Source organism: Anomaloglossus baeobatrachus, unplaced genomic scaffold (genome assembly GCF_048569485.1).
Source record: "Anomaloglossus baeobatrachus isolate aAnoBae1 unplaced genomic scaffold, aAnoBae1.hap1 Scaffold_646, whole genome shotgun sequence".
NCBI classification, from domain to species: Eukaryota; Metazoa; Chordata; class Amphibia; order Anura; family Aromobatidae; genus Anomaloglossus; species Anomaloglossus baeobatrachus.
In genome coordinates, this window is record NW_027445015.1 from 138,462 (window position 1) to 150,272 (window position 11,811).

The 11,811-nt window shown below is 59.3% G+C and overlaps 1 protein-coding gene across 1 annotated transcript; it reads right to left on the minus strand.

Annotated features, from left to right (window-relative positions):
- Positions 1 to 6,231: 6,231 nt before the first annotated feature.
- LOC142286187 (dolichyl-diphosphooligosaccharide--protein glycosyltransferase 48 kDa subunit-like) lies at positions 6,232 to 11,740 on the minus strand. Its single transcript, XM_075333332.1, has 10 exons — positions 11,560 to 11,740; positions 10,948 to 11,034; positions 10,751 to 10,854; positions 10,580 to 10,674; positions 10,409 to 10,502; positions 10,188 to 10,336; positions 7,884 to 8,031; positions 7,684 to 7,804; positions 7,488 to 7,594; positions 6,232 to 6,697 (listed from the first exon to the last, which is right to left on the minus strand). Exons 1-10 carry the CDS (start codon positions 11,738 to 11,740, stop codon positions 6,548 to 6,550), a joined length of 1,236 nt encoding a protein of 411 aa, XP_075189447.1. The 3' UTR covers positions 6,232 to 6,547.
- Between the last annotated feature and the right edge of the window lie 71 nt (positions 11,741 to 11,811).

Here is an 11,811-nt window from a genome sequence, read left to right on the forward strand (position 1 = left end):
GCCGCAGCTTCCGGCGAGAAGAATCACCTGACCATCACGTGACCATCACGTGACCTGCAGTACTTCCGCCCTGAGCGCGTCACCAGCATCTCCCAGCATCCTCTGCGCTGTTGTCATGTCCTGACCCCTGATCGCTTGCACGGCTGCCCTCATCCCCGGGCTCCGGCCTCTCTGCGCGCTGCAGTCCCGGGACCGCTCCAGAGAGGCAGGAAACGGCGGAATGCTGATCAGAATAGACATGTATGGTGCTCAATAAACACAAAGCTATCATCCATAAACAGGATCAAAGGGAAAGAGGAGGACGGGAGAGGAAGAGGACGGGAGAGGAAGAGGACGAGGACGGGAGAGGAAGAGGACGAGGACGGGAGAGGAAGAGGACGAGGACGGGAGAGGAAGAGGACGAGGACGGGAGAGGAAGAGGACGAGGACGGGAGAGGAAGAGGACGAGGACGGGAGAGGAAGAGGAAGAGGACGGGAGAGGAAGAGGAAGAGGACGGGAGAGGAAGAGGAAGAGGACGGGAGAGGAAGAGGAAGAGGACGGGAGAGGAAGAGGAAGAGGACGGGAGAGGAAGAGGAAGAGGACGGGAGAGGAAGAGGAAGAGGACGGGAGAGGAAGAGGAAGAGGACGGGAGAGGAAGAGGAAGAGGACGGGAGAGGAAGAGGAAGAGGACGGGAGAGGAAGAGGAAGAGGACGGGAGAGGAAGAGGAAGAGGACGGGAGAGGAAGAGGAAGAGGACGGGAGAGGAAGAGGAAGAGGACGGGAGAGGAAGAGGAAGAGGACGGGAGAGGAAGAGGAAGAGGACGGGAGAGGAAGAGGAAGAGGACGGGAGAGGAAGAGGAAGAGGACGGGAGAGGAAGAGGAAGAGGACGGGAGAGGAAGAGGAAGAGGACGGGAGAGGAAGAGGAAGAGGACGGGAGAGGAAGAGGAAGAGGACGGGAGAGGAAGAGGAAGAGGACGGGAGAGGAAGAGGACGGGAGAGGAAGAGGACGGGAGAGGAAGAGGACGGGAGAGGAAGATGTGAGACAGGAGGGAAAGAAGGAGGACGAGAGAGGACAGGATGGAGAGGAGGATGTGAGACAGGGGGGAAAGAGAGTACGAGAGAGGACAGAGAGGAGAGGAGGATGTGAGACAGGACGGAAAGAAGGACGACGAGAGAGGAGAAGATGGAGAAGAGGATGTGAGAGGACGAAAAGAAGGTGGACGAGAGAGGACAGAGGAGGACGAGAAAGGAGAGGATGGAGAGGAGGATGTGAGACAGGAGGGAAAGAAGGAGGACGAGAGAGGAGCGGAGGATGTGAGACAGGGGGGAAGGAAGGAGGACGAGAGAGGAGAGGAGGATGTGAGACAGGGGGGAAGGAAGGAGGACGAGAGAGGAGAGGAGGATGTGAGACAGGAGGGAAAGAAGGAGGACGAGAGAGGAGAGGAGGATGTGAGACAGGGGGGAAGGAAGGAGGACGAGAGAGGAGAGGAGGATGTGAGACAGGACGGAAAGAAGGACGACGAGAGAGAAGATGGAGAAGAGGATGTGAGAGGACGAAAAGAAGGTGGACGAGAGAGGACAGAGAGGAGGACGAGAAAGGAGAGGATGGAGAGGAGGATGTGAGACAGGAGGGAAAGAAGGAGGACGAGAGAGGAGCGGAGGATGTGAGACAGGAGGGAAAGAAGGAGGACGAGAGAGGAGAGGAGGATGTGAGACAGGGGGGAAGGAAGGAGGACGAGAGAGGAGAGGAGGATGTGAGACAGGGGGAAGGAAGGAGGGCGAGAGAGGACAGGAGGATGTGAGACAGGGGGAAGGAAGGAGGGCGAGAGAGGACAGAGAGGAGGACGAGAGAGGAGAGGACGATGTGAGACAGGGGGGAAAGAAGGAGGACGAGAGAGGAGGAGGAGGATGTGAGACAGGACGGAAAGAACGAGAACGAGAAAGGAGAGGAGGATGGAGAGGAGATTGTGAGACAGGGCGGAAAGGAGGACAAGAGAGGAGAGGAGGATGTGAGACAGGGGGGAAGGAAGGAGGACGAGAGAGGACAGAGAGGAGGACGAGAGAGGAGAGGAGGATGTGAGACAGGGGGGAAAGAAGGAGGACGAGAGAGGAGAGGAGGATGTGAGACAGGACAGAAAGAATGAGGACGAGAAAGGAGAGGAGGATGGAGAGGAGATTGTGAGACAGTACGGAAAGGAGGACGAGAGAGGAGAGGACGGAGAGGAGGATGTGAGAGAGGAGGATGGAGAGGAGATTGTGAGACAGGACGGAAAAGAGGACGAGAGAGGAGGACGAGAAAGGAGAGGACGGAGAGGAGGATGTGAGACAGGACGAAAAGAAGAACGAGAGAGGAGAGGAGGATGTGAGACAGGACGGAAAGAATGAGGACGAGAAAGGAGAGGAGGATGGAGAGGAGATTGTGAGACAGTACGGAAAGGAGGACAAGAGAGGAGAGGACGGAGAGGAGGATGTGAGACAGGAGGGAAAGAAGGAGGACGAGAGAGGAGGATGGAGAGGAGATTGTGAGACAGGACGGAAAAGAGGACGAGAGAGGACAGAGGAGTAGGACGAGAGAGGACTGAGAGGAGGATGTGAGACAGGAGGGAAAGACGGAGGACGAGAGAGGAGAGGAGGATGGAGAGGAGATTGTGAGACAGGACGGAAAGGAGGACGAGAGAGGAGAGGAGGATGTGAGACAGGAGGGAAAGAAGGAGGACGAGAGAGGAGAGGACGGAGAGGAGGATGTGAGACAGGAGGGAAAGAAGGAGGACAAGAGAGGAGAGGACGGAGAGGAGGATGTGAGACAAGACGGAAAGAAGGAGAACGAGAGAGGAGAGGAGGATGTGAGACAGGAGGGAAAGGAGGAGGACGAGAGAGAGGAGGATGGAGAGGAGATTGTGAGACAGGACGGAAAGGAGGACGAGAGAGGAGAGGAGGATGTGAGACAGGACGGAAAGAAGGTGGACGAGAGAGGACAGAGAGGAAGACGAGAAAGGAGAGGACGGAGAGGAGGATGTGAGACAGGACGGAAAGAAGGACGACGAGAGAGGAAAGGAGGATGTGAGAGGACGGAAAGAAAGTGGACGAGAGAGGACAGAGAGGAGGACGAGAAAGGAGAGGATGGAGAGGAGGATGTGAGACAGGACGGAAAGGAGGACGAGTGAGGACAGAAAAGACGAGGATGGAGAGGAGGATGTGAGACAGGACGGAAAGAAGGAGGACGAGAGAGGACGGAGAGGAGGAAGAGAGGAGAGGACGGAGAGGAGGATGTGAGACAGGACGGAAAGGAGGACGAGAAAGGAGAGGAGGGAGAGGATGTGAGACAGGACGGAAAGAAGGACGACGAGAGAGGAGAGGATGGAGAGGAGGATGTGAGAGGACGGAAAGAAGGTGGACGAGAGAGGACAGAGAGGAGGACGAGAAAGGAGAGGATGGAGAGGAGGATGTGAGACAGGACGGAAAGGAGGACGAGTGAGGACAGAAAAGACGAGGATGGAGAGGAGGATGTGAGACAGGACGGAAAGAAGGAGGACGAGAAAGGAGAGGAGGGAGAGGATGTGAGACAGGACGGAAAGAAGGAGGACGAGAGAGGACAGAGAGGACGAGAAAGGAGAGGACGGAGAGGAGGATGTGAGACAGGACGGAAAGAAGGTGGACGAGAGAGGACAGAGAGGAGAGGATGGAGAGGAGGATGTGAGACAGGACGGAAAGAAGGAGGACGAGAGAGGACAGAGAGGACGAGAAAGGAGAGGACGGAGAGGAGGATGTGAGACAGGACGGAAAGGAGGACGGAGAGAACAGAAAGGAGGATGAGGACAGACAGGAGAGGGAGGAGGAGAGAGAAGGCTGAGGAAGATAAGGACAGAGAGGAGGATGGAGAAGAGGGGAAAGATGAGGATGGAGAGATACACCATTAGATAATTACTAGAGGGTTAATCATACAGAACTGCGCTGATATTTACTGCTAAATAACAAACGTGGAGGTAATAATGGGAAATACAGGAAGGATGAATGTGCTGCAGGATGAATGTGCTGCAGGAAGGTGAGGAATAGAGATCATGCACTAATAAACGCGTCACTAACAAAATTAAATCTCCATCTCTCACCGTCCTGCAGCACATTCATTCTGCGCTTCTCATCCTGCAGCACATTCATCCTGCGCTTCTCATCCTGCAGCACATTCATCCTGCATCACATTCATCTTGCGCTTTCTATCCTGCAGCACATTCATCCTGCATCACATTCATCTTGCGCTTTCTATCCTGTAGCACATTCATCCTGCACTTTTCATCCTGTAGCACATTCATCCTGCAGCACATTCATCCTGTGCCTCTCAACCTGCAGCACATTCATCCTGCGCTTTTCATCCTGCAGCACATTCATCCTGCAGGACATTCTTCCTGCAGCACATTCATCCTGTGCTTCTCATCCTGCAGCACATTCATCCTGCACTTTTCATCCTGCAGCACATTCATCCTGTGCTTCTCATCCTGCAGCACATTCATCCTGCGCTTCTGCAGCACATTCATCCTGCAGCACATTCATCATGCGCTTTTCGTCCTGCAGCACATTCATCCTGCGCCTCTCATCCTGCAGCACATTCATCCTGGCTGTATTTCCCATTATTTCCTCCACATTTGTTACTGTGCGCTTCTTCAGGCAGTTGTTGTTTCTTTGTTGTTTTCCTCTCGTTTTTTTCCAGTTGTGTATTATTAACCCTCTAGTAATGATGTAACGCCGGTCGTCTCCGCTCTTCGCCGTTTTCCTCTTTAATCCTGTTGTCTATAATTTGTGTTTATTGTGTGGATCGGTTTGGCTGTATTCTCTCTCACACGAGCGCTCTTCTTTGTGATGTCTTTTTCACGCTCCAGTTACTTTGTGGTTTCAGAGAGAAATGAGAAATTCCGTCTTTTTCATTAAAATGTTAATAAAGTGAAGAGCTCCTGTCACCAGAAGAGGCGGTATTGAGAGGCCGAGGACGGTCACACTGCGGGAGGGGGCGGCAGCGAGGAGCCGAGGACTGTCACACTGCGGGAGGGGGCGGCAGCGAGGAGCCGAGGATGGCCACACTGCGAGAGGGGGCGGCGGCGAGGAGCCGAGGACGGTCACACTGCGGGAGGGGGCGGCAGCGAGGAGCCGAGGATGGCCACACTGCGAGAGGGGGGCGGCAGCGAGGAGCCGAGGACTGTCACACTGCGGGAGGGGGCGGCAGCGAGGAGCCGAAGATGGCCACACTGCGAGAGGGGGGCGGCGGCGAGGAGCCGAGGACGGTCACACTGCGAGAGGGGGCGGCGGCGAGGAGCCGAGGACGGTCACACTGCGGGAGGGGGCGGCGAGGAGCCGAGGACTGTCACACTGCGGGAGGGGGCGGCAGCGAGGAGCCGAGGACTGTCACACTGCGAGAGGGGGCGGCGGCGAAGAGCCGAGGACGGTCACACTGCAGGAGGCAGCAAGGAGCCGAGGACGGTCACACTGCGGGAGGGGGCGGCGGCGGCGAGGAGCCGAGGACAGCCACACCGAGAGGGGGCGGCAGCGAGGAGCCAAGCACGGTCACACTGTGGGAGGGGGCAGCAGCGAGGAGCTGAGGACGGTCACACTGCGGGAGGGGGCGGCAGCGAGGAGCCAAGCACGGTCACACTACAGGAGGCGGCAAGGAGCCGAGGACGGTCACACTGCAGGAGGGGGCGGCAGCGAGGAGCCAAGGACGGTCACACTGTGGGAAGAGGCGGCGGCGAGGAGTTGAGGACGGTCACACTGCGGGAGGGGGTGGCAGCCGAGGACGATCACACTACAGGAGGGGGTGGCAGCAAGGAGCCGAAGACGGTCACACTGCGGGAAGGGGCGGGTAGTGAGGAGTCGAGGACAGTCACACTGCGGGAAGGGGTGGTAGTGAAGGGTCGAGGACAGTCACACTGCGGGAAGGGGTGGTAGTGAAGGGTCGAGGACAGTCACACTGCGGGAAGGGGCGGTAGTGAGGGGGCGAGGACAGTCACACAGTGGGAAGGGGCAGTATTAAGGGGTCGAGGACGGTCACATTGCGGGAAGAGGTGGAGTTCACCTGCTGCCAGAGGAAGAGGCATACAGGCGCAGTTGAGAAGGGGAGGGAGGGAGGGAGGGGGGGGGGGGGTTGCGGCCAGGGCAGACGAGGACGACGGTGGAGTACAGAGGACCAGGATGAGGACGGTCACTCTGCATGGAAGCTTGGAGCATCAGCTGTCACTATCCTGGATGAAGCATGGTGACACGAGCAGAGGACGGGGACACATTTATTGTTTTGAGAATTCAAAATAAAACCTTCAAGTGCCGAAACTTCACAAAAAGTGCAGGGGGGGGTGGGGGGGGGGGGGGGGGGGGGGGGGCGCTGTGTCCCCATCATGGCCGCTGCAACCGCCAGCACGAAGAATAAATCTACAAAATCACCACAAATTATACAAAACCCAAAAAAAAGGTACAACCAAAATGTCTCCCCTCCCCCCTCCCTCCCCCCCTCCCACCCCCCCTCCCTCCTTCCGGTCCCCGGGGACCGGCTGCCTCTGTTGTGTTCTGTGATATTCAGTCCATTGCTTTTAATCCGCTTTTTCTTTCTCCTTCATGTGGAGGAAAACAACGCTGAAGACGAAGAGGCCGCACATCATGGAGAAGGCGCTGGCGTAATATGGGAAGGCGGAGGGGATGAACCGCTCATACTGGGTGTGCTGCAGAGGACGGACCGACACCTGAGGAGCAAGGGCACAGTCACAGGGGATATGGAGGCGCCAACAACACATCCTGCATTACACTCCAGAGCTGCACTCACTATTCTGCTGGGGCAGTCACTGTGTACATACATTACTGATCCTCAGTTACCTCCTGTATTATCCTCCAGAGCTGCACTCACTATTCTGCTGGTGCAGTCACTGTGTACATACATTACATTACTGATCCTGCGTTACCTCCTGTATTATACTCCAGAGCTGCACTCACTATTCTGCTGGGGCAGTCACTGTGTACACACATTATATTACTGATCCTGAGTTACCTCCTGTATTATACTCCAGAGCTGCACTCACTATTCTGCTGGTGCAGTCACTGTGTACATACATTACATTACTGATCCTGAGTTACCTCCTGTATTATACTCCAGAGCTGCACTCACTATTCTGCTGGTGCAGTCACTGTGTACATACATTATATTACTGATCCTGAGTTACCTGCTGTATTATACTCCAGAGCTGCGCTCACTATTCTGCTGGTGCGGTCACTGTGTACATACATTACATTACTGATCCTGAGTCAGCTCCTGTATTATTCTCCAGAGCTGCACTCACTATTCTGCTGGTGCAGTCACTGTGTACATACATTACTGATCCTGAGTTACCTCCTGTATTATACTCCAGAGCTGCACTCACTATTCTGCTGGTGCGGTCACTGTGTACATACATTACTGATCCTGAGTCAGCTCCTGTATTATTCTCCAGAGCTGCGCTCTCTATTCTGCTGGTGTGGAGGAGGACGGTGTGTTCTCACCTGTGTGGCGGAGTACAGGTGAGTGTACCCCAATCTGTTGTAATCCACTTTGAACTGGAACACTCCGTACACATCGGGGAGCTTGAATTGGACGCTGTATTTTCCACCTGATGGAGAGGAGAATTAGAAGCTGCACATCCTGCGGGGGGGGGGGGGGTGCGCGCCTGACAACAGCGGTGCATGGGGGGGCACTCACCGTTCTTTTTCAGGAAGGTCCGGACAAACGGATCAATGCGGACAAATTCCAGCTGAATGTCGTCTCCGTCGAAGGGGATCCACTTCCCGTCAGAAAGCTTCTCGATCACGACGCTGTACTCCTGTGGAGACATCAGATCAGGGCCTGGGAAAAGCATCGGCCAGGGCAGATAACAGCAGACAATAGCGGGGAGTCCTTACCACCAGGTCAGTGATGGTGTAAGCGCTGGGCGGCTGGGCTTCTCCCACGCGGTGGTGGGACACGGCTCCCACCCTCAGCACGCCCTCCTCCTTAAACACCCACTGGGCCAGGGCGAGCGCCAGCTCATAGTTCCCGGTCTTTGCGAACCTGGAAAAGGAGAGCAGCGACGAAAACAGGACGTCACCCTCAGCCGCTATAACACGGGCAGGTGTAACGGGGGTCTCTGTGCCTGGTGGAGCTGTAACACGGGCGGGTGTAACGGGGGGTCTCTGTGCCTGGTGGAGCTGTAACACGGGCGGGCATGGCGGGGGTCTCCGTGCCTGGTGGGGATATAACAAGGGCGGGCATGGCGGGGGTCTCCGTACCTGGTGGAGCTGTGACACGGGCGGGCATGGCGGGGGTCTCCGTACCTGGTGGAGCTGTAACACGGGCGGGCGTGGCGGGGGTCTCCGTACCTGGTGGAGCTGTAACACGGGCGGGCATGGCAGGGGGCTCCGTACCTGGTGGAACTGTAACACAGCCGGGCATGGCGGGGGGCTCCGTACCTGGTGGAGCTGTAACACGGGCGGGCATGGCGGGGGTCTCCGTACCTGGTGGAGCTGTAACACGGGCGGGCATGGCAGGGGGCTCCGTACCTGGTGGAGCTGTAACACAGCCGGGCATGGCGGGGGTCTCCATACCTGGTGGAGCTGTAACACGGGCGGGCATGGCAGGGGGCTCCGTACCTGGTGGGAATATAACACGGGCGGGCATGGCGGGGGGCTCCGTACCTGGTGGAGCTGTGACACGGGCGTGCATGGCAGGGGGCTCCGTACCTGGTGGAGCTGTAACACAGCCAGGCATGGCGGGGGTCTCCGTACCTGGTGGAGCTGTAACACGGGCGGGCGTGGCGGGGGTCTCCGTACCTGGTGGAGCTGTAACACGGGCGGGGCATGGCAGGGGGCTCCGTACCTGGTGGAGCTGTAACACAGCCGGGCATGGCGGGGGGCTCCGTACCTGGTGGAGCTATAACACGGGCGGGCATGGCGGGGGGCTCCGTACCTGGTGGAGCTGTAACACGGGCGGGCATGGCGGGGGGCTCCGTACCTGGTGGAGCTGTGACACGGGCGTGCATGGCAGGGGGCTCCGTACCTGGTGGAGCTGTAACACGGGCGGGCATGGCAGGGGGCTCCGTACCTGGTGGAACTGTAACACAGCCGGGCATGGCGGGGGGCTCCGTACCTGGTGGAGCTGTAACACGGGCGGGCATGGCGGGGGTCTCCGTACCTGGTGGAGCTGTAACACGGGCGGGCATGGCAGGGGGCTCCGTACCTGGTGGAGCTGTAACACAGCCGGGCATGGCGGGGGTCTCCATACCTGGTGGAGCTGTAACACGGGCGGGCATGGCAGGGGGCTCCGTACCTGGTGGGAATATAACACGGGCGGGCATGGCGGGGGGCTCCGTACCTGGTGGAGCTGTGACACGGGCGTGCATGGCAGGGGGCTCCGTACCTGGTGGAGCTGTAACACAGCCAGGCATGGCGGGGGTCTCCGTACCTGGTGGAGCTGTAACACGGGCGGGCGTGGCGGGGGTCTCCGTACCTGGTGGAGCTGTAACACGGGCGGGCATGGCAGGGGGCTCCGTACCTGGTGGAGCTGTAACACAGCCGGGCATGGCGGGGGGCTCCGTACCTGGTGGAGCTATAACACGGGCGGGCATGGCGGGGGTCTCCGTACCTGGTGGAGCTGTAACACGGGCGGGCATGGCAGGGGGCTCCGTACCTGGTGGAGCTGTAACACAGCCGGGCATGGCGGGGGGCTCCGTACCTGGTGGAGCTGTGACACGGGCGTGCATGGCAGGGGGCTCTGTACCTGGTGGAGCTGTAACACAGCCAGGCATGGCGGGGGGTCTACGTACCTGGTGGAGCTGTAACACGGGCGGGCATGGCGGGGGGCTCCGTACCTGGTGGAGCTGTAACACAGGCGGGCATGGCGGGGGGCTCCGTACCTGGTGGAGCTGTAACACGGGCGGGCATGGCGGGGGGCTCCGTACCTGGTGGAGCTGTAACACAGCCGGGCATGGCGGGGGGCTCCGTACCTGGTGGAGCTGTAACACGGGCGGGCATGGCGGGGGGCTCCATACCTGGTGGAGCTGTAACACAGCCGGGCATGGCGGGGGGCTCCGTACCTGGTGGAGCTGTAACACAGCCGGGCATGGCGGGGGGCTCTGTACCTGGTGGAGCTGTAACAAGGGCGGGCATGGCGGGGGGGCTCCGTACCTGGTGGAGCTGTAACACGGGCAGGCATGGCGGGGGGCTCCGTACCTGGTGGAGCCGGGAGCAGCTTTCTGCACGGCGGAATTGAAGAAAGCGTCACTGAAGAAATCCAGCGATCCGCTGAAGACCACGCGGGCGTTATTCCGGGCCTGGAGCCCGGCGATCAGGAGGGTGTTCTTTCCGACTGCATGCGGGTACTGTGAGAGAAGGGGACATGTCAGGCGGTGCTGTGTCCAGTACCCGCAGGACGGTCGCCCCGCCGCACTTACCTGGGTGATGGGCTTTTCAGGGAAGAAGGAGTAGGAGGTGGAGGAGCCGGTGAGGATATCCAGCACCAGGGGGTTGTCCGGATCGGCCACCATGCTGTGCAGGACATCAGGACAGTCATTATAGTGCCGGCCGCCCGCAGTCACATGACACGGCGCACAATGGCCACTTACCCCACGCCTCTGAACAGGATGGGGTTCAGGGCATTCTTCCCCACAATGGTTGGGGCCTTCAGCAGGTTTTCGGGGTCGGCTACGATCAGCGTGTGCTGCAGAGATCAGAGAGGGCGTGTAGTGAGGGGGGCACAGAGGATCGGCACATCACACCCCCTCCCCGGGGCTCACCTGGCCGGGGTCTGACACGTCATAGTTGTGGTGGTCGATCACCGCCGTCTTCTCTTCATCAAACTCAATCCCACATTCACTCCCCAACTCCCGGAGCGGATCGCCTGACACGGGGCAAAAGGGAAGACATGACGGAAGCCCCCCACCAGGAAGAGACCGGTGTCCACACACAGCGCAGCGTCAGTGCGCCCTCTCACCTATGTCAGAGCCGGCCGCCACCAGCACACTACCACCGCCATCGATGAACGCGCTGATCGTCTCCACATTGATGTTCCCTCCAAAATCTGCAGAAGAAGCAACAGAGGACGTTACAGACGGCGGGGGACGGGGCCACGAGGAGAGGCAGCGGCCGGCCATCGCGGGGCGGGGCCACGAGGAGAGGCAGCGGCCGGCCATCGCGGGGCGGGGCCACGAGGAGAGGCAGCGGCCGGCCATCGCGGGGCGGGGCCACGCGGAGAGGCAGCGGCCGGCCATCGCGGGGCGGGGCCCACGCGGAGAGGCAGCGGCCGGCCATCGCGGGGCGGGGCCACGAGGAGAGGCAGCGGCCGGCCATCGCGGGGCGGGGCCACGAGGAGAGGCAGCGGCCGGCCATCGCGGGGCGGGGCCACGAGGAGAGGCAGCGGCCGGCCAACGCGGGGCGGGGCCACGAGGAGAGGCAGCGGCCGGCCATCGCGGGGCGGGGCCACAAGGAGAGGCAGCGGCCGGCCATCGCGGGGCGGGGCCACGAGGAGAGGCAGCGGCCATCATAGGGTGGTCCTACGACATGTCTGGGACCAGCTGCAGCGGTGAAGACCGGAAAATGAACAAACCTTCCACTGACGGAGAGAAGATCACAAGGTTGTCATACAGGAACTCGCCATACTTGATCAGGGACAGGCTGGGGTCGTCCGCAGTCTTAAAAGAAAGGTCGAAACCGTGGTCTGCAAACCAAGAGGACAAAGACTGGTAGAAGAAGAGGCAGGGAAGGCGCGAGCCCAAACCCACCCCCATATATATATCTACACAAGACCCGAGTCCAGCCCCCCCCCCCCCATATATCTACACAAGGCGTGAGCTGAGCT

Bases quoted from the DNA above. Each gene is read 5' to 3' on its own strand.
- LOC142286187 (XM_075333332.1), bottom strand. From the start codon at position 11,740: ATGGGGGTGGGTTTGGGCTCGCGCCTTCCCTGCCTCTTCTTCTACCAG. The intron at 10,503-10,579 runs GTAAGTGGCCAT...TGTCCTGCACAG, and splicing joins ATCCTGTTCAGAGGCGTGGG to CATGGTGGCCGATCCGGACA. The intron at 7,805-7,883 runs GTAAGGACTCCC...ATGTCTCCACAG, and splicing joins ACACCATCACTGACCTGGTG to GAGTACAGCGTCGTGATCGA.